The sequence below is a fragment of the Rana temporaria genome, chromosome 8 (assembly GCF_905171775.1).
Source record: "Rana temporaria chromosome 8, aRanTem1.1, whole genome shotgun sequence".
NCBI lineage: Eukaryota > Metazoa > Chordata > Amphibia > Anura > Ranidae > Rana > Rana temporaria.
The window spans coordinates 142,352,586-142,379,146 of NC_053496.1; the positions used below are offsets into that span (position 1 = coordinate 142,352,586).

Genomic DNA, 26,561 nt, shown 5'->3' on the forward strand with positions numbered 1-26,561 from the left:
TCGACCTTCGCTGTGCATGCTGGGGGAGAGTACTTAAGGGACAGACGTCATTAGTACTGGGTCGACGTCGTTGTGAGGCCGTGCCTGGCTGTCCCCCCCCCCGTGTGTGGCCCTCATGACCGGGGGTGCGTGTTAAAGTGTTCCTGGCTCTGGGACCACGTTGGTCCGGGGTTCTAATCTACCGTGTGAGCCTGGTATTCAGACTGGGTCTACAGTTGCAGAGTGGTCCTGTGCTGTCCGTCCTGAGGGAGGAAGCCGCCCGATGAAGAACCTGTCCGAGGGAGTACCGAGCACGAGGCTCTCATGAAAGAGATTGAGATTAATCGAGAGGGATTGTATCAGGAAGCCATTTGAGACTACCTTAAAGTGCCAAAGCCATCCAGGGATTTCAAATTGTCATTTATTCTTAATCACAGTTTTGAAGGTTGCCGAGAGTCATGGAGCTATGACCGGCATATCTACAGTGATCGGGTGATCATTAAAAGGCCTGGAAAGGATGACCGGATCTACTCGATCACCACTCTTGATGACCAGGGGAAATCCCTTACTTTGCCTGATCCCAGGTTCTACTTGTGAGGAGAGCTGGCAAAACCTTGTCTATGGGGGTTTGTGTCCCCCCCCTCTTTTGAAGAAGTCCACTCAGGAACTATATTTTTTCCCACATTGCTGAGATGTGTTTGACTCTGGGGGGATATAAGTACCTAGTCAGTTTAGATTAGGGCCCTTGAGGACTTTGAGGTCAAGAAAATAAAAGAGTAACGTGTCTTCATTAAAATGTGTGTCTATCTTCACTAGGAGACTGTGGTTCGCATTGAGATCAGAGACATTGCCGCTAAAGGGCAGTGTCTCGCAACTTTTAAAGAGAGACTTTGTTTTTTTGTCTCTCTCACTTTTCATAATTTACCTATAGCTCTTAGGTTTTTGAATGCTCCTGAATGAGGAAGGAAGCTTTGCCTTTACTGGCAGAAGGTGCAGCTTCATTCTTCATTAGGGAAATGTAGATAATTTTAAATTTGTGTGTGCTTCTCTTTGTGTTTGTTTTTCAGTCCCGTTGATCTTCTATCAAGACTGTCGGAGAATGGGGCAGACAAGATAGCTAGGAATATTAATGTACATTTTACAAATATTGTGATTTGATTACATTTGTATGTTTTATTCTATTTCTTGCTCTTTACTCTCACTGTACTGTTAAAGTGGATTCAGGTGGGCGCTCAGGAGTGAGACACCATGGTTTTGACACTGGGGAAAGTGTCTATTTCAGTGGGGGGAGTGTGTAGCGCCCTGCTACTTTTATAGATGGTGCTGCTTTAAATTTAGAGGGTGGTCAGAGATTTAGTTGCCTCTGACAGTGTTATTTTTGCCAAATTTGGGCCTCTGTTCCAGCCATGGCTGTGCTGTGAGTGACCACTATTGTTGCCTCGGGTGCCTGTACCACCCCAGGCCAAGGGTGGCAGCAGTCAAGTGAAGGTGCATTGGGTGTTTTTCCTCAGCAGTCAATCAGTGGGGGTTGGTCGCCTCGCTGTGCATGCTGGGGGAGCGTACTTAAGGGACAGACGTCATTAGTTCTGGGTCGACATCGTTGTGAGGCTGTCCCTGGCTGTCATCCCACCCCCCCGTATGTGGCCCTCATGGCCGGGGGTGCGTGTTAAAGTTTCCTGGCTCCGGAACCACGTTGGTCCAGGGTTCTAATCTACCCTGTAGGCCTGGTAGTTAGACTGGGTCTACAGTTGCAGAGTGGTCCTGTGCTGTCTGTCCTGAGGGAGGAAGCCGCCCGATGAAGAACCTGTCTGGGGGAGTACAGAGCACGAGGCTGGTATCTCAGGAGAGACATTGAACTTCATGGAATCACGCACCATTACTGAAGGGCTGAATGATGATCACCTGTCAGTTTTGAATTACCAAAGTTTATTCAAGAGAGATCCGGGTGCTTAATTCTGTGTTGAGAAGAATTCTGGACCGAATACATCTCCATCTTTGGGAAGGTCTGTGGCAGAGACTTTGCTAAAGTTCCGTGTGACACTCTGGCTGCTAGGCTGGTGAGAGAGGTCTATCCAGGTGCACAACACCCACTCCGGCTAGAGTGGCGATGAAAGGTTATTTCTGGAAGCAGGATTGTTTCCGAACGAAGTTATACACCTGAACCTACTTCTTATTATCACTTCTACCTCTTCAGCTACTATTACTTCTACTATTTTACCCCGTTGGGTAATAAAGCACAGAAAAAGACATCTAAAGTGTGGACATTGCAGTTCTTCTCAGCTCTCATCGGCTCCCACGATAGAACATTTTCAACATTAACCAAGAGGATTAAACAGTTTTAGTGCAGGCTATATGAACACAGCTAGCTATATATCTGTAGCAAGATCTGGCCCCAAAGACTATGGTGTAGTCTCCTCCCAACCCCCACCCACCCGCCATAAATACATGTAAAAAAAACGCACCCCAACCTGAGCAAATCCTCCCAGAGCGCAGACACTGCAGAGATCCAAAAGGGGGGCTAGTGAGTAGTTTAGTAAATAGCAGATGAGTCTTTGCTGTTACACATAATGCACCAGACCTCTCAAGGCACTCAGGAAGGCACGTTTACAGTGTGGAGCCCAGGAGATGACGCTGGTTAAGGCCCCAAGGGTCACCACAGTAGCAGATCGGTGGATGAAGGGGGTTTGTGAGGGGGACGGACAAAGAGTCTCTAGAGATATGGTCAACGAGCATCTCTTTAGAACCTAGGAGGGTCCCCGTATTTTCACCTAACTGGATCAAATTACATTGCCGGACCAAGCTTTCCCCAGCTCAACATTTGGTACACTCACAGCTATCCAACGTAGGATTCACATTTCAGGGTCATTCACCTGAGCCGGGGTCTGATCCCCCCTCCATCTTCTAGAAATGCGGCATGGCAAACCCGAACTGGGTACCCGGGTAGCTGAGCCGGGATCTCTGCCAGGCAGCGGGTGCAGCCAGTCCTGTAGTGGAATCGACTCAATTTCCAAGAATGTGAACAGGTCGGGGTGATCAGCATGGCGTCACAAAAGGAAAGATGAACTTCCTTTGCGGATGGTCAGCTGAAGGGGGAACCCCCCAGCGGTATGTCAGCTCCGAGCGGCATAGTATTTCTAGTAAGGGCTTTTACTTTACCCTCCTTTTGTAAGGTAACCCTAGACATGGAACCCTTTTACCACACATTACATTTTACAATGCATCTTACATTTTACCTTTTTTTTTTTAGCTCTCACCTTTATTGTAGAACATTTCTGATGCACTTAGAAATGGACCATGAGTGGTCAAATTCTGCATTGCCTCATGTATACAATGGACATCTTTTACTCCCTTGTATAATGCCTTCAGTATGTCATCCTTTGTTTTTCCATTAGCTCCTGCATGCAGTCATGTAAAATAAGCCATAAATTATTAATTGAACAATACAATGGCAGACAAAATTAAACAGCTTAAAACATTTAATAGTGAACAGTCCTTCTTATTGGGAAAAGTGATGTGAAGAGCAGGGTGATAAGTAGACAGCAGTGCCAAAATATTGGAATTATAAGTCCATGTGTAGACTTTCAGACACAATATAATTCCAATCAATCCCCTGTGTAATGGACACCATATGGTGAGGAATCGCCATATCGTAGGTAATACCATTGGTGTCCAGCTTTAACCTCAAAATTAGGCTTGACGTCTAACTGACCCTTTTGATTTTAAAATGAGGCTTGATGTTTGACCGAGTCCTCGGGTATCGGAACGAGGCTTGGTTTTTGATTTATGTACAAGAGACGATGACGCAGTACGTCACCCGTGCCCCAGGACAACAATCTCTGACGAAACGTGTAGGACAGACGACATGCTGACGTCATCGCGACTTGCGAGTGTTCGTTGTATGTTTTTACTGACTGGTGTTTTACCATTCCTCTGTGTGTGAGAGGTGCTTTTAACCAATAAATCATTGGATTTACACAATGCAGAGTCTCTTCTATTATTGGTGGGATTTTCCTAACATCGGGAGAGAGAGAGATCGCCTGCAGAACTGCTGATCTTTGGTCGGATTGCAATCCAAAGGCCCTGAAGGGGGAATCAGCCACAAGCGTTACTGACCTTTCTAAAAGTCCAGTACATCTGGTAAGCAGGCATTTCTTATCATCGGTGGTGTTCTCATAGGCGTGCGCACAGGGTGTGCCTGGGCACACCCTAATCACCCTGTTTTGCGCAGATTCCCCCTGTTGCTTGGCAGTAGAGAAAGGGACGGAGGAATCTTTGTCCCCAGTCCCTTTTTCTGACTCAAAAGTGAGACATCAGGGGTCTGCTTAGACCCCTGATATTTCACCAAAGCACCCCAATTGGGCTCCTAAAAAACAGTAAAAATATATAATAAAAAAAATGATTGTAAACAATATGGTAACAAAATATAAAAATTAAATGTTAAGTAATAGTATATATATATATATATATATATATATATATATATATATATATATATATATATATATATATATATATATATATATATATATAAAATAAATAAATAAAAAAACTACTGAAACTGTCCACTGCTCCTATATTTACACTGTCCTTTGCCCTGCTTCTATAACAGGAAGTCAGGTAAATCTGTGGGTGTTGTCACAGACGGGAGATACATTTCTGCCTTGTTTAGACAATACACCAATTGTTATTAGGCGTCAGCTGCAGAAGTAGCCAGAAAGGGTTTAAGGCGTTGGAAAACTTCAGCTGTTCAGAATGAGGCAATTAAGGCCTCTATAAGTAATCCAGAGGATTACCACTGATTTGCTGCATCCTGAGGCTTTGTGACTAAGGAGAGCAGTAGCTGAAAGTCTTCTGAGGAGGTGAGGTGGTGATTGATTTTTCTGTGTTATAAAAATCAAAAGACTATTGTTTTTCTGCTGTATGACCAGCAGTGTCTGCCCAGCACTAGGCTGTGCCAGACTCCATAGATAGGTTCCTGTGTGGTGAAGGTAGACGCCCCAAGTGGCCAGGGTTTATTTTATGTTTGATTTTGTTTATGCTGTTTGGATGCTTGCACTTGTTTCCAGCAAGATGGAAGAATAAACCAAAATCTTTGTTTTCAACCGTCTTCGACTGCCTGTCTGTATAAATTCAGGGCCAGATTCACGTAGCTCAGCGGATCTATAGATCCGCTCGATCTACGTGAATTAAGATCCGCTCCCGCAAGTTTAGGAGGCAAGTGGCTAATTCACAAACCACTTACCTCCAAACTTGCGACGGCGGATCCTAAATCCCCTGGCGGAATTCAAATTCCGCGGCTAGGGGAGTGTACTATTTAAATCAGGCGCGTTCCCGCGCCGATTTAAATGCACATGCGCCGTCCGCGAAATTTCCTGGCGTGCATTGCTCCCACTGACGTCGCTAGGACGTCAGTGGTTTCGACGCTTACGTAAACGACGTCCGTCCGTATTCGAGAACGACTTACGCAAACAACGTTAAAAAATTCAAATTCGACGCGAGAACGCCGGCTATACTTAACATTGGCTGCGCCTGATAAAAGAAGGGGTAAGTATACGACGGGTACGCCGCTACGGAAACATCGTAAGAAGACTGCGTCGGGTCCGCGTACGTTCGTGAATTTGCGTATCTCGCTGATTTACATATTATTCATGTAAATCAGCGGGAACGCCCCCGGCGACATTTTTAAATTGAAAAAAAGATCCGACAGTGTAACACAGTGTAACACTGTCAGATCTTAGTCCTATCTATGCGTATCTGATTCTATGAATCAGGCGCATAGATAGGACCAGTGTAAGTCAGAGATACGATGGTGTATCTGTAGATACACCGTCGTATCTCTTTGTGAATCTGGCCCTCAGTGTGTAGTGAACCCATCCAGGGGGTCACACACCCTGCTACCGAGCTAACCCCTTACAATACACACACACTATATGTGTGTGTTTGAGCTTTTGGGGTGCACACCCTAATGCAATAGACTGCGCACACCTATGGGTGGTCTCATATGGTGTTTATTACACAGGGGATTGAAAGGGACAATATTGTGTCTGAAAGTCTACACATGGACTACTAATTCCAAGATTTTGGCACTGCTGTCTACTTATCACCCTACTCTTCACATCACTTTTTCCAATAAGGAGGACTGTTCACTATTAGATGTTTTATGCTGTATATGTTAGTTTGTGATATCAAAAATTTTAGTCGCTTTAATACCTTTTGTCATTTTAACCCCATTTTTCTCTCCCATATACAAAATTAAACAGATGTTTCAAGGTAGGTCAGTACTTGTATATTATTTAGGTTACTTGAAATTTCCCCATTTGATTATTTTTTTCTCATTCTGTTCCAGCTACCTTTTTTGCCTGTACCTGCCAATCCAGGCTTCACTCAACAAAAGTCCCAGTAAATTATTTTATTGTAGCTCCTTTGTTTACTGAAAATCTATTATGTGCTTTTAATATATTATAATACAGCACGCCTGTTGCATGCAAGTTACATAGTTGGTAGAATTGAATAAAGAAACCAGTCCATCCAGTTCAACATGTGTTGCTGTGTGTATGTACAGTATTTAAAGTGGTTGTAAATCTAAAAAAAAAAAATGCTCCTGTCCATTTTAATTGTCTCTCTCTATATTGTATATGTTTATCATTGCTGCTGGTCAGTTTACATACCTCAGTCATCCAGCTATCTCCTCTTCTCTCCCTGTCTCTTCCATAGTCTGTGTGATTATATCCCTGTACATTGTGTTTGCTAAGATGCCCATCGCTACCACTCTAACCATAAAGCTATACACAGCCTAAGGTTAAACTGCTTCTCATCCAACTCCACTGAGTGAACACATGTCTTCTTAAAGAGGAAGTAAACCCTTTCTAAAAAATAAAATAAAAAAACACCCTGCAAGGCAAAGGCATAATGAGCTAGTATGCATAGCATACTAGCTCATTATGTAGTACTTACCTGAGCGGTCCTGGGTGACCTCCTCCGTCACCGCCATGATACCCGGAAGTGAGTTCTGGGTATAGCTGCTCTGGCACTGTGACTGGCCTGAGCAGCAATGACGTCACGCCCGTACATGCACACGGGTGCCGCCACTAACGGCATGAACGCCGTTAGAAGCGTCACGCTCAGTGGGCCTGCGCTCGACATTGGTGACGGTATTTTCTGCAAATATCTCCTAAACCTTTTAGGTATACAAGCCATTTAAGCCTGGTATACATGGGTTGAATATTGGCTGGTATTGGGCAGTTTAACAGAAACCGCCCAATATTGGGCCTGTGTGGACAGCAGCCTCTCCGACAGAAGCCGGTGTAATGATCAAGCTGAAAAACCAGCACCCGATCAGCGCTTGCAGCCAACAGCTGTGAGCACTGACCACTGTGTTCTGGTGGGGGGGCAGTCCCCCTGTCAAAAAAAAAATAGCTCAGCGGGGGAGATTGCTGTACTAACATTGCTTGTGTTGGTACAGTGATCTGTCAGTATTTTTCATTCAGCCCGCTGGGTTGAATGAAAAAATAACTCCCCGTGCACCAGACATTACTCACAGTGCCCCAGTTTTTCACTGACTCACAGTGCTCCACTATAACTGAGCTTTCCACAATTCACACTGCTGTCACTCCTCTACCTGGTTCTCACACAGATCTGTCCTGGCAGCTCTGCTCTCTCGTTGCAGTTAGTCCTCACAGCCATGCCTGTATCCTGGCCTAGGCCAACAAGGCCCAGGCCTAGGGCAGCACTTTGCAGGGGGGCAGCACGGAAAGAGTCCCTGTCGGCTTGCGCTACACTATTAGTGTTGTGCCAGTCTTATGGGGCAGGCTGGGCTGAGAGGCAAATTAGTCCGATATGCGGACGACCAGCGTTCCGCAACTGTGGGGGGGGGGGGAGGGGGGTTGCTGCTTCTAATTTTGACTGTCCTATCATCCTGGACCACAAACCTTCCTCACTGTGCTATATGTTTTCTGCTGCACCATTGGCATATTTATATCTTCTTAGTTCTCTCCATAAATTTATCAGAAATTTGTGCTTAAAGTAGAACTATAGGCAACACTTTTTTTTTTTCATTTTGGATTGAGTAAGGGAGGGTTATAGCCCCTGTCAGTTTATTGTTTACCATCCCTGTTTCATTGCAGAGATTTTCCTTCACTTCCTGCCCCATAGCCAAACAGGAAGTGAGAGTAAATCTATGCAAATTAGGGGAATCCACTGCCCCCCCCAGGCCCTTAGAACTAGTGTCCCCACTTGAAAATTTCAGGGTGGGCCTTAAACAGAAAGGGGTGTGACCTTGACAAGAAGGGGTGGGTCATATTTCAATTAGGGGGTGCACAAGTTTTATTATTGTAAAGCTCTGCATAAACTGTTGGCTCTATACAAATCCTGTATAATAATAATCTGAGGTGTGAAGGTCCAGGAATTGAGGGTGACCTCAAATGTGAAGGTGCAGAAATTGGGGATGTTAAGGTGCAAAAATTGAGAGCGATCTGAGGTGTGAAGGTGCAGAAATTGGGCCTGATGTGAGAGAACTTTATTAGGATGACTGCTATCACCTCACACCTAATTTCCAACTGTATATTTTGCAGAAGCACTCAGCTGGCATATAATTTCAACCATACTGTACTTACCTCGCAGCACATATCTTTTGGAACAAGGGAAGTTACCATTTACTGTACTTTACCACTTACCACTGATCTCAATGCTCATTTATTTATATTATTCAAGTTGTTTACAGTGTTTTATTTATTAAAATTCTTGTTTGCAATTGAGAGTGTGAAGTTGATTTTTTTTTGTATAACTGGCAATCTCAATCTCTTTGAGAACATTTATCGGCACATTATGCTGAATACCCCATGCAGTCTATACAGACTCCTATACATACATCTACAGTGCAGCTCAGGCTGCAGAGAAAGGGACCATCTTCAGTCAATTGTTTGTCATTTTCTAGTTCCAAAATAGACAAATTAAGGGTCTGTTTGGACAACTAATGTATCTCCAAAGCCCCCCCCCCCCCAAAAAAAAATGTACATGTAGAAAAAAATGTAAGTTGTAAAAAAAATAGCAATAAAAAAACCTAGTAAGGGTAGATTTAGACACACATCTAAATCTCCCTTGTCTTTGAAGACCGATCCATGTTTGGATCGCACTCCAGTGGCTACTGACAGGCTGTGAGGAAACGATGCAATGCCTCCTCACTGCCTATTTTAACCCTATTTTACTAACAAATGCGGCACAATTGCATGCACTGCATGTTGCGGGCGGTTGCGGCGTTTACCTGTTGACATGAATGTGTAGTGTTCAGCAGACAGCATCGCTACAAGTTGGGTCAACTTTACCAAGGGCGCGAAGCATCACATTTATCAGCACCCTGCCCACTGCCTATTGTAGCTTAAGGGGTGTTTGTCAGGCAGCAAAAACACAGCTTAAGTGTGCATTTTTCCCGCCACAATCTAAAGTCTAACAAGGCCTTATGCCCCGTACACACGAGCGGTTTTCCCGTCGGAAAAAAAACTATAGTTTTCTCGACGGAATTCCTCTCAAGCTTGCCTTGCATACACACGGTCACACAAAAGTTCGGTGAACTTTTGACTGCCAAGAATGCGGTGACATAAAAGACTACAAAGAGCCGAGAAAATTAAGTTCTATGCTTCTGAGCATGCGTCGATTTGTTTCCGAGCATGTGTGTTTTTTGCGCGTTGAAATTGCATACAGACGAATGGTTTTCCCGCTAGGATTTTTTCCTAAGGAGAAGAAAGAGATCCTGCTCTCTTTTTTTTTTCAGGCAGTTTTTCTGTTGTAAAAAGTCTGATGGAGCATGCACACGGTCGGGATTCCCGGCCAAAAGCTCTTATCGGACTTTTTCTGATGGGAAAACCGCTCGTGTGTGTGACCTTGTTCACACAGAGCATACTACAGTAAGGCCATGTTTACCTGTACAGGTGTTCTGTGCACCCCTATGCAGACAGTCCCATTGATGTCAACTGGGACACAGCGACTTCACGGGAATGCAAAGGTGTTCCATGCATTCCTAGACAGGCAGTCCCATTCATATCATTAAGACAGCCACTGCTCCCAACTTGACATACATGTGGGTGTATGTCCCTGAACTCACAGGGGCAGATCCACAAAGCACTTACGCTGGCGTATCTCGAGATGTGCGGCGTAAGTGTAACTATGCGCCAGTGTAACTATGCGCCGTATCCACAAAACGAGATACGCCTGAAAAATAGGTTTTTCCGACCTTCGTAATTTTTCGACACCGGTGCATCGTGGGCGCAAAAATACGCTGGACGCACCATTGTTTTGCTATGCAAATATGCAAATGAGGGAGATACGGCGATCCACGAAAGTACGTTTGTCCGGCGCAGGCTACACGCGGTGTGCGTAAGCTGTACGCTCGGTCTAAAGTTACCCCTCATAAAAGCAGCTTTAACTTTGCACCAGACGTGTGCAGGTCAGCTTCAGCAGCACCGTTACGGACAAGCTGAGCAGCCACACTTGCAGGACAACAATCTGTATGCCAACATGCCAGGGGCATCCATGGTCATAGCTATATTACTGGCTTTAGATGCGCGTAGAAGGAGAAGGCCACGGAGGAGGAGGGCACGGGAGAGGATATACCGACCGCGCATAAACGTCTTTGGCATGGGGGATTCGGAGGTGTATCGCATCTTCAGATTCAGCCCTACTGCCATCCTGGAATTAACTACAAACCTGAAAGATGACATCACCAGCCAGACACGCCGCTCACATGTAGTGGAGCCGCTGGTCAAGGTACTGGCAACACTCCATTTCCTTGCCAGTGGCTCGTTCCAGCGTACAAGTGGAGTTGTGGCTGGGATGGCACAATCCTCCATTAGCAGATGTGTGCACCAGGTTGTCCCCGCAATCCTGAGACGCATGGCCAACCAAATCATCAGACCCACCCAGGAGCATCTGCGGGTGAAGGCAATGCGTGATTTCGTCAGAATTGCAGGATTCCCACGCACCGTGGGGGCCATTGATTGCACACATGTGGCACTACGGCCCCCCCCGTGACACAGAGCACATATACCGCAATCGGAAGCACTGGCATTCCATCAACGTACAGGTGATAGCCGATGCCCAAACACCCAGGGTCAAGCCATGACAGCTTGACCGTCAAAGTCCCATCCCAACAGAATTTGAACAGAACGTGTATGGGGACAGCTGGCTGGTTGGTGAGTGACATGGGTGTCAGGCATGACTGTCCCACCCCCTGATGCAGACATCACGAGGGGCACATACACGACTAACATCCTCCTGTCTTTTCCCTTCCAGGTGACTCTGCATATGCACTTGGACCCCATCTCATGACTCCATACCGGGATCCCCAAACCCCAGGAGAGCAAAGATACAATGATGCACACGCACATACCCGTGGAGTGGTGGAGCGCACATTTGGCCTCCTGAAGTCCCGTTTCCGATGCCTGGATAAGTCTGGGGGTACCCTGTTGTATTCCCCAAACTTCGTGTGCCAGATCATCGGTGCATGTTGCATGCTGCACAACTTCGCCGTGAGAAAGGGCCTGGAGATTGACATACGTGATGACCTGACCCCCGAACCAGACAATCCCCCCATAACCAAGGATACCCCATCTTCTGAGGGAACAGCAGTCAGGAGATGCCTCGCAGTAGGCATCTTTGTACGTTAAACACACACATTAATCATGGCACAAGGAGAATGCACGCATGCACACCACTGTGGTCCCTAGCACACACACCCCACATCCTCATCAAATTGGATTAGCCCAAGTCCACCATTCAGGACTTGTGAGCAGCAACGCCACGACAAGGCTCCAATTATGTTGCTGGACATTCATACACCATTCACACGGACCTGGGGATCACTTCTCCCTGGTCCTGGGGATCACTTCTCCACCACAACCAAGGGTGACACCCCTTTTCCAGCAGGAATGTCACCCCCATATTCAAACATCATTCACACTGTAGCCTGCACTACTGTGCTTGGTCTACAAAATAATGTAAAAACTCATAACCTGAGTAAAAAAAAAAGAAACATAAAACACTCATAACCTGAGTAAAAAAAAACAACACAAAAAAACTACCGGCGCTGCCGTGCCCCACGCCTGCGGCAGCCCCGGCTCCTCAGGGGAGACTCATGGGGGGGGAAATCAGGAGGAGGAGGAGCATCCCCTGGTCTATGCACACCTGGCGGCCTGCCCTCCAACGCCAGGGCGATGCGGGTGAGGACCACATTGGTGTCCTCCTGCAGCCTGACCCCCGCCTGGATGGCTGCCGTGTTGGCTCTGACAGCCTCTGTCAGGGCGCGCACCTCCTGACCCACGCCTGCTGTGGTGGCCTGCAAATCATACATGCAGGTGATCACAGCTGTGGAGTTGCATGCCAGATCCTGCACAGACTCCTTTATGGAGGCCATGCTGTCTGCCATGTGCTCCATGCTCCTCACAACCTGACCCAGATGGCGGGTCTGGCGGGCCTGGTCCCTCCGCAGGTTTTCTGGCAGAACGTCTGCCACCCCCCTTGTCTTCCTGCTCACCTTCCTGGGTCCTGATGTGGCTTGGGGCCTAGGAGAAGGGGAGCCCCTTTGGGGGGAAGCCCTGTTGGGGGAGGAGTGGGAGGGGCTACCCCTGATGGAGGCCTGACTGGTGCCAGCCATAGGGGAAGACTCCTCCAAATGGAGCCTCACCTCATTCCCACTCATCACCTCCTCCTCATGAGGAGAGGTGTGGCCACTCCCCTCCACAGAGGACTCCTGGCTTGCCTGGGGGTCTGCCTCAGACTCTTGTCCAGGGGATGGTGTGGGCTGGCCAGATGGCCCAGCACCCTCCTGCACATCTGTGGATGACACAAAACATTCACAGGTTGGAGGATCCACACACTTGTCACATGTTCCCTTCCACCCCCACACATGCTACACACCAGATAGAAAAAAACACACTTACCTGTCCTCAAGACCTCCTCAATGGAGTCAAAGCCTGGAACTCCCTCCACTTAATGCCTGTGAAGGCACTGGGCAACCACCCGCTCCTCAGCAGAGAGCGTTAGGGTTGTTGCTGGTCCCCCTCCAGTGCCCCTGGCATGAGTGGTCATCTTAGCCAGCTTACCTCAGACGACGCGCCATAGGTCATTAATCTTCTTTAATATGTCATTGGGGGTCCTGGTCTCACTCCCCAATGCATTGACATCATCTGCAATCTGTTGCAGGATCTCCTGGCCTGCGTGGTGTTGGCACTCTCTGGCCCGTGGAGATACCAATCATTCAGGGCCATGGCCCTGACAATGATGGCCTTCTCCTGTGGGGAGAAATTCAGCTTCCTCTTCTTCGGAGCTGCAGACATGGCTCCAAAAAACACACCGACAAACACCAACAAACAACAGAACAAAAGCACCTTGCTTCAGGGGGGGAAACAAGAGGATGTACTTTTGCACTGGACGGGCGCATGTTTGGGAGTATTTATGCCCTGGGCGTATCTCACTAATTACGCCGGGCCTAGTTCGTATCTCACTGATTACGCCGGGCCGAGTTGTGAGCATGCACAGAGAGGCGCTGAACATAGTCAGCGTCACTGCGCATGCGCCGTCCGTTCGGCCCTTCATTTGCATGGGGTCACGGCTCATTTCAATGGAACACACCCACTTCCTTCCTACTTTCAATTACGCCGGCTTACGCCTCATAATTTACGTTACGCCGGCGCATCGTCGGGTGCAAATACTCTGAGGATAAGGTACTTGCCTCTCTAAGTTGAGCCGGCGTAACGTAAAGGAGATGCGCTACGCCGGTCTATATATGCGCCGATGTACGTGGATCTACCCCACACTGTCTGCGTTTCGGGACATGTACCTACACCTGCATAGTTTTCAGATCTGCCCTTGCAGCTGCTGCGTCTTAGGCAAACATGGGCAAACACGGGCAAACATGTACGATGAAACCGGTCCGTCGGACCGTTTTCACCGTACATGCCTGCCAGAGGGCTTCTGTACGATGGTTGTACTAACCATCGTACAGAAGTCCGCGCGTAAACAATACGCGGGGCGTGTCCGCGTCGTCGCCACGGCGATGACGCGGCGACGTGGGCGGGCCTGCCATTTAAAGGCTTCCACGCATGCGTCGAAGTCATTCGACGCATGCGAGGGACGGCGGGCGCTCGGACATGTACGGTAGGTCTGTACTGACGACCGTACATGTCCGAGCGGGCAGGATTCCAGCGGACGGTTTTAAAACACGTCCAGGAATATTTGTCTGCTGGGAAAAGGCCCGGCGGGCAAATGTTTGCTGGAATTCGGCCCGCTCGCGCCTACACACGACCGAACATGTATGCAGAAACTGGTCCGCGGACCAGTTTCAGCATACATGTTTGGTCGTGTGTACGGGGCCTTAGATGACATGATGCACAAGAATTCACGTGTGGATAAACATGGCCCTCCATGGGCGTATGCTGTAGCACACCCCATTGAGCGAGGCCTTAGTAGGAATTTAAGAAGGGATTTTGTAACTTTTTGTTGTGGTATTGTGTGCAAAAAAGGATTTTAGTTTTTTTTTGTGCAAACAGCGATTTGATAAACATTTTCGAAACTATTGTGGGGCCTAGTCGCCTTAGTAGGAGTTTAGGAAAGGATTTTGTAACTTTTTGTTGTGGTATTGTGTGCAAATAAGGATTTTAGTTTTTTTTTTGTGCAAACAGCGATTTGATAAACATTTGCACAACTATTGTGGGGCCTAGTCTTAACAGTAGCAATACTTATTTTTATTTTACTGGTCATGTGCAAAATGAAAGCCTCCAGTTAATAAAAAACAAATATTTGTCAATTTAAAATTGTGCCTTTTTGCGAAATGGTGAAAATTGAACGTACGCAAAAAAATTCTAAAAATCTGGAGGCTTTCATTTTTAAGTTTTTATATATACATTTTTTTGTTTTTATTAGAAACAAAAGTTTATTGAGTTGTTACTTTTGTACAAAAAAAATGGTTGTTCAGAGAAATTGTACACAGTAATGAATATAATCTTACAGCTCAATAAACTACATAAAAAATTACAAGATTATTAAACAAACAACATGAGTTCAACCGTTATTGCTGGCGTCAGTTATTTGCCATAAACGGCGAAGACCATGGATATTGTGCACACGCATATTGACAATACAAAATCAAAGGGTTAGATTGCATAAGCATAAAATATAGCGAACAAAGTTAGGAGGTGCATGTTGTGGGGGATTTCAGCCATCTATCCCATATTTTATATTTTATATTATATTTGGCTGGACACCCTCTATTCATGTAGACCACTTTTTTGTACGGTAGTGTATTATTGATTTCGCCAATCCAGGCAGACAACGTAGGGGCTGCCGCCTGAATCCAGTTGCGGGCTATAATCTTTCTTGCTATAAACAGCGTTTCATGTAAGAAGTGTCGTGTAAATTTATAAATTTCCTCTTCAGGGAATTGGCCCAACAGACATTGTTTGGGGTCCATGGATACCGGCAAACCCATTTGGCTGTGCAAAAATTGGACTATCTGAGACCAGGATCCGAGGGCACTGCCAGAGGAGGTGATCAAAGGTACCAACAGAAATCAGGAACCTGGGGCACCTATCGCTACGAGATGAGCAGAATTTAGCTAGGCGCTGTGGCGTCAGATATGTAAGCTTTTACATTTTGTAGGAATTTGGCAGGAATTTTATAAAAGTTGCTGTGTTTGTAGCTGCTAATAATGATTTTAGTGCAATTTGTTTGCGAAAATATAGTTTTGATAAACATTTGCACAAATATTGCAGGGTCTTAAAAATCGGTAGCGCCTTTTTTTTCTACTGGTCATGTACTTTCAGAAAATATATGGTTTGGGGGGGGGGGGGGGGTCTTTTACAAACTCTAAAAAAACTGTAAGTGAAAAATAAAAACCTCTAGATTTTTAGAGAAATTTGGATTATTAAATTATTTGCATATGTTCGATTTTCATCATTTTGCAAAAGGCGCTATTTAAAATTGACAGATAGTTACATGTTTATATTTTGTAGGTTGCTGTGTTTGTATCTGCTAATAATGATTTTAGTGTATGTTCAGCAAAAATATAGTTTTGATAAACATTTGCACGAATATCATGGGGCCTTAAAACTCAGTAGCACCTTCTTTTTATTCTACAGGTCAAGTGCTTTCAGGTAATATATGGTTTGGGGGGTCTTTTACACATTGTGAAATCTGTGTGCATATTTTGTTCCATGCCTACCATGTAGAGTATAAACGAGGGTTTGCTGACACCTTGGTAAGCAAGGGTTATTTGTGTATGTAAAGAACATATTACAAGTTGTTTTAAAAAGGGTCACGCTTTGATAAAATTCAGTATCCATGTACAACAAGGTGCCATGAATCCAGTTCCTTATATACTGTCTAGTTAGAGATTCAAAATTATACAGTTCTTGACTACAAAAATGATGTCCTCCTTTACTAGGAGGTTGTTGTAAGGTACATAGACCTATTGCTGCTCTTCTGCAGCATCAAATAAATTCTCAGAGCATCTTATAGACACATTTGAGATTGGCGTGTTTAACTACTTGAGGACACCGATATACATCGACAAAATGGCACGGCTGGGCACAAGGGCGTACATGTACACCCCCTTTAAGAGCCCAGCCATGGGTGATCAAATACCACCAAAAGAAAGCTCTATTGATAGGAAAAAAAGGACGCCAATTTTGTTTGGGAGCCATGTCGCACGACCGCTCAGGTGTCAGTTAAAGCGACGCAGTGCCGAATCGCAAAAAGGGGCCAGGTCCTTTACCTGCATAATGGTCCGGGTCTTAAGTGGTTAAGCAGTAGACAGAGGACATGTATAAAAATAAAGTATGGGAAAAGCTACCATTTTTATTAAGCTTAGTCTAACCATCTAAAAAAAATGTGAAATGTTGCAAAGTAGTCAGGGCTTTATTTATGGAGAAGCAATGTAGGAATAGATTATAGGTATTTTTGTAAATAGATACTATGAGGTAGCAATGTTTTTCCTTGCACAAAACAAAATGGTAAATATTGTTCCATGTGGTCTTATCACATTTGGTTAGAGTCACCACATCCACTGAGCTCTGGGACATTATTTGTTTTGGACAGAGTAGAGATGGATTAGAACTTTTATTCCTACTTCTGCCTCTGTTAGGGAGAATTACCCTCTCTATTTTTCCTGTTTACTGTTATCATCAAAAGTGAAACTAAAAGACAGTAATGGAGGGGGGCACTAGTTTTGGTGACCTGGGGGGGCCCAATGAATTCCCTTAATTTTCAGGGATTTATCTCACTTCCTGTTTTTGCTAGGGGACAGGAAGTACACAGAAATCTCCCCAACGGTACACAGATGGCAAAAATATACTGTCAGGACTTTTAACCCTCCCTTGCTCTATCCAAAATGATTTTTTCTTTGCATATAGTTCTATGTAAATGTTTGTAGCATGTAGGTAATTAACACATGCCTCCCAACTTTTTGAGATGGGAATGAGGGACACCTATCAGCAAAAGTATGCAGGCATAGGACACACCCATTGCCACACCCCCTTAACCACTTAACGCCCGCCGCACGACTATTTACGTCCGCAAAATGGCACGGAAAGGCAGATGGGTGAATATATACGTCCTTGCCTTCTAGCGGGTGGGGGGTCTGATCGGGACCCCCCCCCCCCCGCTGCGTGCGGCGGGCGGCTTACCTCGGGGAGCGATCCGGGACGACGGCGCGGCTATTCGTTTATAGCCGCTCAGTTGCGATCGCTCCCCGGAGCTGAAGAACAGGGAGAGCCGTATGTAAACACGGCTTCCCCATGCTTCACTGTGGCGGCGCATCGATCGTGTCATCCCCTTTATAGGGGAGACACAATCGATGACATCAGACCTACAGCCACACCCCCCTACTGTTGTAAACACACACTAGGTGAAGCCTAACACGTTCAGCGCCCCCTAAGGTTAACTCCCAAACTGCAACTGTCATTTTCACAATAAAGAATGCAATTTAAATGCATTTTTTGCTGTGAAAATGACAATGGTCCCAAAAATGTGTCAAAATTGTCCGAAGTGTCCGCCATAATGTCGCAGTCACGAAAAAAATCGCTGATCGCCGCCATTAGTAGTAAAAAAAAAAAAATTAATAAAAAGGCAATAAAAATATCCCCTATTTTGTAAACGCTATAAATTTTGCGCAAACCAATGTGATAAACGCTTATTGCGATTTGTTTTACCAAAAATAGGTAGAAGAATACGTATCGCCTAAACTGAGGAAAAAAAAAAATTATATATGTTTTTGGGGGAAATTTATTACAGCAAAAAGTAAAAAATATTGCATTTTTTTCAAAATTGCCGCTCTATTTTTGTTTATAGCGCAAAAAATAAAAACCGCAGAGGTGATCAAATACCACCAAAAGAAAGCTCTATTTGTGGGAAAAAAAGGACGCCAATTTTGTTTGGGAGCCACGTCGCACGACCGCACAATTGTCTGTTAAAGCGACGCAGTGCCGAATCGCAAAACCTGGCCTGGGCATTTAGCTGCCTAAAGGTCCGGGTCTTAAAGCGGTGGTTCACCCTCCATGACAACTTTTTAGCATAAAATGAGGCATAGTAGCGCGAGCTACAGTATGCCTGTCTTTATTTTTTTATCCCCGTACTCACTGTGCACTCGTAGAGATAAGATTACGACTCCCCGCGGGGAATGGGCGTTCCTATGGAGAGGGAAGGTGATTGACGGCCGGCTCTGGCACGTCACGCTCCCCGAAGACAGCCGGAACAGGTCTCGGCTCTTCACAGCGCTATACAGCGCCTGCGCACAGACTATGCGCAGGCGCCGTGAAGCGCCAAGTCCTATTTCGGCTATTTCCGGAGAAGCGTGACGTGCCAGAGCCGGCCGTCAATCACCTTCTCTCTCTATAGGAACGCCCATTCCCCGCTGGGAGTCGTAATCTTGTCTCTACGAGTGCACAGTGAGTACGGGGATAAACAAATAAAGACAGGCATACTGTAGCTCGCGCTACTATGCCTCATTTTATGCTAGAGGAAATAAAACCCCCGCTTTAAGTGGTTAAAGGAGAATTGTACAAAAAAGATTGGTTAAACCAACGAGTGCTTTTTGTACCACTACTATTCCTTTATATTGGCTTTTGGAATTTATAAATGCAGCAATTTAGAAATCAGATGAAAGGGTTAGCACTGGAAAACACTTTTTGATAGATAAAAAGTGAATTTTATACACATCTAAAGAGATCAGACCAAAATGAGGGACAAATGAGAAGGAATGAGGGACAGAGGGACATTGTTCCAAATCAGGGACAGTCCCTCGAAATCAGGGACAGTTGGGAGGGACAATCAGGGACAATATGTTAACATTTTATATTTATTTAATAAATACAGTCTGTATATCTTACCTAGCATTAGATGTGACAATGCCAAAGCAACACTAATAGGAGATATTACAAGATTTGGCCTGGAATCCAGTGGTGATAGCTTTTGGAATAGGTCCAGTGTAAAAGTCATCATATCTTTTGCAACCTCATGAAGTGTATCATCAAACTGCTTCCCTGAGCATACTGGCCATGACATAGAACAAGATGTCTTCTTCACCTGAGGCAAATCATGTTCAGTAACAGCCTTGTTTTTTGTAAACTGTTCATGACATACTGCACTTTCTCCTTGCTTGATCACCTTCATGCTCTCTTCTTCATAACCAGAATGTTTGGTCATAGGGTATGCAGTCCCCTTTGCAATTTGAGGTTCTTGATCCATTAAGATCTTATCTGTTGCTTCTGTTTGTTTGTATATATTTGAAGACTGTTCCACAGTATCTGTTTCCTCTTGCTGCATTCCCAAAGTCTGATTGTCTTCTGGTGACTTGGTATTTTTTATCCTTGGAGGAACTGTATTTTTACTTTTTGAGTGTGCATCTGAATTATCATCAGTTTGGACCTCCTGTTTATTTACAACAGGTGAACTTGTAGTTGTTGATATAGACAGAGAGGGATCAGAATTGGGACCCTGGAGAAAAAGACAGAATAGACTGTTAAATGAGAAAAAAAGTTACTGGAATAAATTGTTCAACCCTTTTGCTGCCAGTGCCATTTTTGCATTTTTTGCACATATGCTAAAAAAAACATTTTAGGTCTGAAGATTACATAAAGCCCCCAAAACATTATGGGGCAGATCCACAGAGATCTGCACCGGCGCTGCGTATGGGAGATACGCTACGCCGCTGTAACTTACTTTGCCAGACTTCGAATCCTCAAAGATTTTGCGCCGTAAGTTACGGCGGCGTAACGGCGCGTAATTCAAATTGGCGATTAGGGGGCGTGTTTCATTTAAATGAAGCGCGTCCCCGCGCCGAATGAACTGCACATGCGCCGTCCCAAAATTTCCCGCCGTGCATTGCGCTTAATGACGTTGCTAGGATGTCATTTTTTTAACATAGACGTGAATTACGTCCATCCCGATTCACGGACGACTTACGCAAAAAAATAAAATAAATTCAAATTAAACACTGGGAACGACGGCCATACTTAACATGGCAAATCTAACTATACGCCACAAAACACCAGCTTTAACTATACCCTGGAAAAAGCCGACTAGAGACGACGTAAAAGAATGCAATGGCCGCGCGTACGTTCGTGGATCGTCGGAAATAGCTAATTTGCATACCCGACGCGGAAAACAACGCAAACTCCTCCCAGCTGACGCCGAAGTATTGCATCTACGATCCGAAGGCGTACGAAGCCGTACGCCTGTCGGCTCTAACCCAGATGCCGTCGGATCTTGGTTTGAGGATTCAAACTAAAGATACGACGTGGGTAATTTGAAAGTACGCTGGCGTATCAGTAGATACGCTGGCATACTCGCTCTGTGGATCTGCCCCTATATATTTACTGAAAGCAGACAACCTTAGAGAATAAAATTGCGGTAGTTCCAATGTTTCAATGTCACAATATTACCACAAAGGTCTAGGAAATGGAAAATTTCAGTAAAAAATTCCCCAAAAGTTGTAGGGTGCATGCGCGGATGCCTGAGGAAGCAGTCACGCTTTCTTAGTGCTCCGCTCCCGGACTAGACATACCGGAGAACGGAAGGCTAAAGCAGCTTTTGAAACCACCCCATATACTGCCGCTTACCTCTGGGAACATGTCGGGGCCGGTTATATGGTCTTACGGGGTCCCAAACTCAAATTAAAAGCAGGGAACCAGAAGGAGACACCGGCCAGGCCATTTTCCAAAATGGCGCCGCCAAACACCTCACGGCCCAGCACACAGCGTGCCTGCACCTCTCTGTCACAAAGTTTAAAGGCACAGCAATGTGGAGGCGAGTCTGACTCTGATGACGAGAATACACAAATTACTATTCAATCTGGCATGTTCAAGAAGTTTGAAAAGATGCTACAGAAGGCATTATAACTGATAAGCTCACTAAAGAAATCAGGGAGATTGGACAGAGAACTGCTGAATTTGAGGTGAGAGTAGATTAATTGGAATCCTACACTCAGCAGCATAATGAGGATTTGGAATATATAAAAGAGGAAAAACCTATCTTGCGAACCAGATTAGAGGATCAGGAGAATTGGGACAGACGTTCCAACTTAAAAATCAGAGGAATTCCTGAACATGTAGTGGATCTACAGGCTACTATGCTTGCACTTTTTCAAGAACTTCTACCTGGTACCCCAGTTGAGAAGCTGGAGATGGACAGGGTGCACAGGGCTTTGGCCCCACTTACAGCCTAACAGTCCCGCCAGGGACATAATTGTTAGGTTTCATTATTACCGTACAAAAGAGCAGATACTTGAAGCAGCCAGAGGAAATTCTGCCTTAGCCTTCCAAGGCAATGCAAATCAGCTATTTGCGGACCTCTCCCCACTTACAGTAGCCAAAAGATGGGCACTTAAACCCTTTTTGCAAGTTTTGCAACAGCATCAGATCATATATCACTGTGGTTTCCCGTTTTTGCTACTCTTCACCTATTTAACCATTTTTTTTGGCAAAAAAAAGGCGTTTGAAAAATGATTGTGCAAATACCGTTGGAAATAAAAAAATGTAATGACCTCCACTTTATTCCCTAGGGTGTCTGCTAAAAAAATATATAATGTTTGGGGGTCCTGAGTAAAATATTATGTTTTCCCGTGCTTAGAACTGTCCCTGTACAAGATGTCATTTCTGAAGGGGAAAAAAAGTAATTTAAAAGTACTCATGGCTATAAAGAATACAGAGAACAGTCATTGCTCATAACAAATAACAAAAAAAAACGTGGGGGTCCCCCCAAATTCAATTACCAGGCCCTTCAGGTCTGGTATGGATATTAACCACTTAAGGACCGGACCAATATGCTGCCTAAAGACCCAAGGTGTTTTTACAGTTCGGGACTGCGTCGCTTTAACAGACAATTGCGCGGTCGTGCGACGTGGCTCCCAAACAAAATTGGCGTCCTTTTCACCCCACAAATAGAGCGTTCTTTTGGTGGTATTTGATCACCTCGGCGGTTTTTATTTTTTGCGCTATATAGAGCGACAATTTTGAAAAAAATGCAATATTTTTTACTTTTTGCTATAATAAATATCCCCCAAAAACATATATAAAAAAAAAATGTCCTCAGTTTAGGCCGATACGTATTCTTGTACCTATTTTTGGTAAATCACACGGCGGGAACTTCAATTGGAAGCGGATCGTCCGGGGAAGAAGAAGCCATGCAAGATGTGGACGAGAAGACCGAAGGAAGGAACAGAGGAAGAAGAAGATGGAGGAAGAAGCCGGTGCAAGATACGGACGAGAAGACCCAAGAAAGAAGCAGAGGAAGAAGAAGATGGAGGAAGAAACCCGAATAAAAGCAGAAAAGAAGAAGATGGAAGAAGAAGAAGCGCGGAAAGAAGACATTAATAAAGGAATTGTCAAAAACCATCTATTGTATTTTTTTACATTTTTGACACTTTTTTTAGTGAAATGGTAGAGGTACAATGTACCCCATTACCATTTCACACAGGGGGGGGGCAGGATCTGGGGGTCCCCTTTGTTAAAGGGGTCTTCCAGATTCTGATAAGCCCCCCCCGCAGACCCCCACAACCACCGGCCAGGGTTGTGGGGATGAGGCCCTTGTCCCCATCAACATGGGGACAAGGGGCCAGATTCACGTAGCCCGGGCGCAACTTAACTTTTCCGATTTAAGTTACACCGCCGCAATTTTTCCAAGTTAGTGCCCGAGTCCCATTTAAATTAGGCGCGCTCCCGTGCCGGACGTACTGCGCATGCTCCCGACGCAAATTTCCCAACGTGCTTTGCGCGAAGTTACGATGCGCCAAGGTTTTGTGAATCGCGACGGGTCAAAAAAAGTTGCGTCGGGAAAAAAAGAGTTGCGCCGGGAAAAAAAAAATAAAAAAAAATTTGACAGCGACGCGGGAAAGACGGGTACACTTTTACATGGTGTACTAACTTTACACTTTGTAAAAGGTACCCTATCTTTGCGACGGCAAACTAACACTTACGGCGACCTAACGAAGGGAAAAAGCTTTGTGGATCTCCGTAAGTGCTAATTTGCATACCCGACGCTGGTTTACGACGAGAACTCCCCCCAGCGACGGCCGCGGTACTGCATCCTAAGATCCGACAGTGTAAGTCCATTACACCTGTCGGATCTTAGGACTAGCTATGCGTAACTGATTCTATGAATCAGTCGCATAGTTAGAAACAGAGATACGACGGCGTATCAGTAGATACGCCGTCGTATCTCGTTTGTGAATCTGGCCCAAGGTGCTTTGGGGGGGACCCCAAAGCATCCTCCCCCATTCTACCTGCTCTGGAACTAGGTCTCCAGATTTATACTAATTTCATGCTGATTTCTTTGTACTATGTCTGTGTCTCTAATGCTTTGACAATGTAATGCTGATTTGTATTTCAATAAACATCTAAGTTAAAAAAAAAAAAAAACATCTTAGGCAGCAATTTCTATAAACAACTTTTTTTTCACACTTTTCTTTATTTTTTGACTCAACATTTTATATCCCCTTTTTTCTTCTGGCAACAACAAGTGTGGCCACCATCCACTTGAATGATTGGTGGTATTAATTAAATATGTTAATGACATGTGGTATCAATTTGATATGCTAATTGTTCAAAGGTGGAGTCTGTGTAGGTATATGTGTGTGTATATATACATATATATATATATATATATATATATATATATATATATATATATATATCTTGCCATATCTATTTTTAAACTAGCTGCGACTAAGGTTATTGCCGAAATGCGTCAGCACTATTGTTTTACTGTGACTCTGATGTACCAATAAACGACACTTCAAGGATTTCAGTTTTGCCGTCTCTTCTTACTATTTATTATGTTGGCGTGTGATGGAATACATCAAGCCTAGGCACCTGTGAGTGGATCTGGTGTATGGATTGGGTTGTCCCTGAAGAGAGCACCGTTACCTTTCTCTCTTCCACAATGCTCAGAAGCCCTATGTACTTTTTTTGTTTTGTGGGCCTTGGTGGAGTATTGCATCAAAAGTATCCCCAAGGATCAGCCAAAGTCTCCCAGTGACTGTACTTACCCAGTTTACAAGTTCTTGGCGTTTAAATGGGCCATCGTTGACAAGTTAGATATCTACCTATATCTGAAGAGCATGTCTGGGAAGTGGTCCCTGGCCCTGTTGTCAGGGACCTGTGTGCTATAGCTGCAGTTGTCTTTTCTAAGACACAGCTTGTGAACTGCATGGGTAGTGGTCCAGAAGCTGTCCCTGACATGTTCGCTTAGCCTGATGCACTGGGGTAATTTGAAAGATGCACCATAGCCCCCCAGCAAATTATTAAAAGTTAGAAGTCTGACCCTGTTATTGGACCTTTGTACAGAGCAGTGAGTACTAAAGATCCAGAGATGTTGAAGTCCCTGCCCACTGAGCTTAGTTCTTTCCTGAGTGATTGGGGAAAATTTCAGATAGACAAAGGACTACTCTATCGTGTGGTATTGTATCATGACCACCCTGGAAGGTGTCAATTAGTGGTCCCAGAATGCTTACGCAAGATGGTGTTCAGGAGCCTGCATGGCCATTGGGGCCAGAAAAGACTTATGGCCTCATCCAAGATTGATTTTACTGAGAGACACTGTGGTCAATCTTTGCAGATGCTGCCTTCAATATCTTCAGAGGAAAGCTCTGCCAGTCAGTGCTGCTGTATCGAGTTTCTATGTATTGACCAAGATTCCCGAGGGATTGGAAATGTATTAGTGGTGACTGATGACTTTACTCGGTACGCCCAAGCTTTCCCTACCAAAGATCAAAAGGCAGGAACAGTTGCTTGAGTGCTTTGGGAGAAACATTTTATCCACTACGGCCTCCCCCACAGAATACACTCAGATCAGGGTCAGAATTTTGAGAGCAAGTTGATCAAGGAATTGCTTCAGCTGCAAAACATTTGCAAGAGTTGGACTACACCTTACCACCCTGAAGGTGATGCTCTTCTTGAAAGATTTAATTGGACCTCGCTTGATATGCTAGGCACCCTACAGGCTGATGACAAACGTACCTGGAATCGTAGGATTGAAGACATCATTCATGCATACGTAGCACTACCCCCGTAGGAGCTGCTGGTTAGTTTTGGGTCTTGCACGTGACCTCAATATTCGTAGTCTAGGGGAAGAAAGTCTGTAAATAACTCCAATGTCCACACAAGATGTAAAACCTTAAGCTGTTTTATTTATTTTCTCTTAAATTGCAGGAAAGTAGAATGATGAAGGGGAAGGGGAAGGTTCAGGTGCATAGTATAGATCACTGAAGAAAAACTTCTAAAGTCTCAATAGTCATTCACCACTTTCTCTCAAGTGGGTATTGCTCACCCGGATAGGCCCCTTTCACCTGGCCTAACAGCCGGAATGATGCACAGACAATAATCAGCAACAGTCTCTGCCACAGACTGGTTATGAGCAAAACGAACAGTCCGCAATCCTCTGCCACAAAATTTTAACAGCCGAACCTCCAGCCGTACAGTTAAAGAGCCTTTAAGCCGACCAGGCGAAACTGTAGGGTAACTTGAGCTGTAGATCCCCCCCTTAATAGGGTCAACAGGCCTATTGCGAGACATTAGCCTTCCACTTGGTCTCCTCCTGGGCAGGTCCTCCCCTGGTTTCCTCCATTAAGTAGCTTTCTTTAGTAGACGGACAGCTTGGGATCTCTTTGCAGTTGTAGGCCCCAGCCAGGTTATCTGGGCCTACTTGATAGAAAGGCAGCCTTGGGCCAACGTGGCCCAGAGACTGAAAATCACAGTGACACGTACCTCACGTCAGGAGGGCCACGAGGCGAAGAGCCCCAAAAATTTGTGTCTGCCCCTTAAGTACCCCTCCCCAGCATGCCCAGAGGGGGAACACTCCCACTGGGTTGTTCCCGGGAAAGGACACTACCCCCGTAGGAGCACTACCCCCGTAGGAGCTGCTGGTTAGTTTTGGGTCTTGCACGTGACCTCAATATTCGTAGTCTAGGGGAAGAAAGTCTGTAAATAACTCCAATGTCCACACAAGATGTAAAACCTTAAGCTGTTTTATTTATTTTCTCTTAAATTGCAGGAAAGTAGAATGATGAAGGGGAAGGGGAAGGTTCAGGTGCATAGTATAGATCA

The 26,561-nt window shown here is 45.2% G+C and overlaps 1 protein-coding gene across 2 annotated transcripts in view; it reads right to left on the minus strand.

Annotated features, from left to right (window-relative positions):
* The window catches only part of SERPING1 (serpin family G member 1), a 194,094-nt gene that overhangs the window by 112,786 nt on the left and 54,747 nt on the right, over nucleotides 1-26,561 (minus strand). The window contains exons 1-3 of one of the 2 annotated variants that reach the window (XM_040320797.1): nucleotides 25,476-25,514; nucleotides 19,350-19,956; nucleotides 3,234-3,374 (exon numbers count right to left, since the gene is read on the minus strand). In XM_040320797.1, the coding sequence (XP_040176731.1) occupies nucleotides 3,234-3,374; nucleotides 19,350-19,956; nucleotides 25,476-25,502 (775 nt within the window). In that variant the 5' untranslated portion in view covers nucleotides 25,503-25,514. Of the gene's footprint in view, nucleotides 1-3,233; nucleotides 3,375-19,349; nucleotides 19,957-25,475; nucleotides 25,515-26,561 lie in introns of those variants that run through there. The other variant, XM_040320796.1, reaches the window with a different exon arrangement.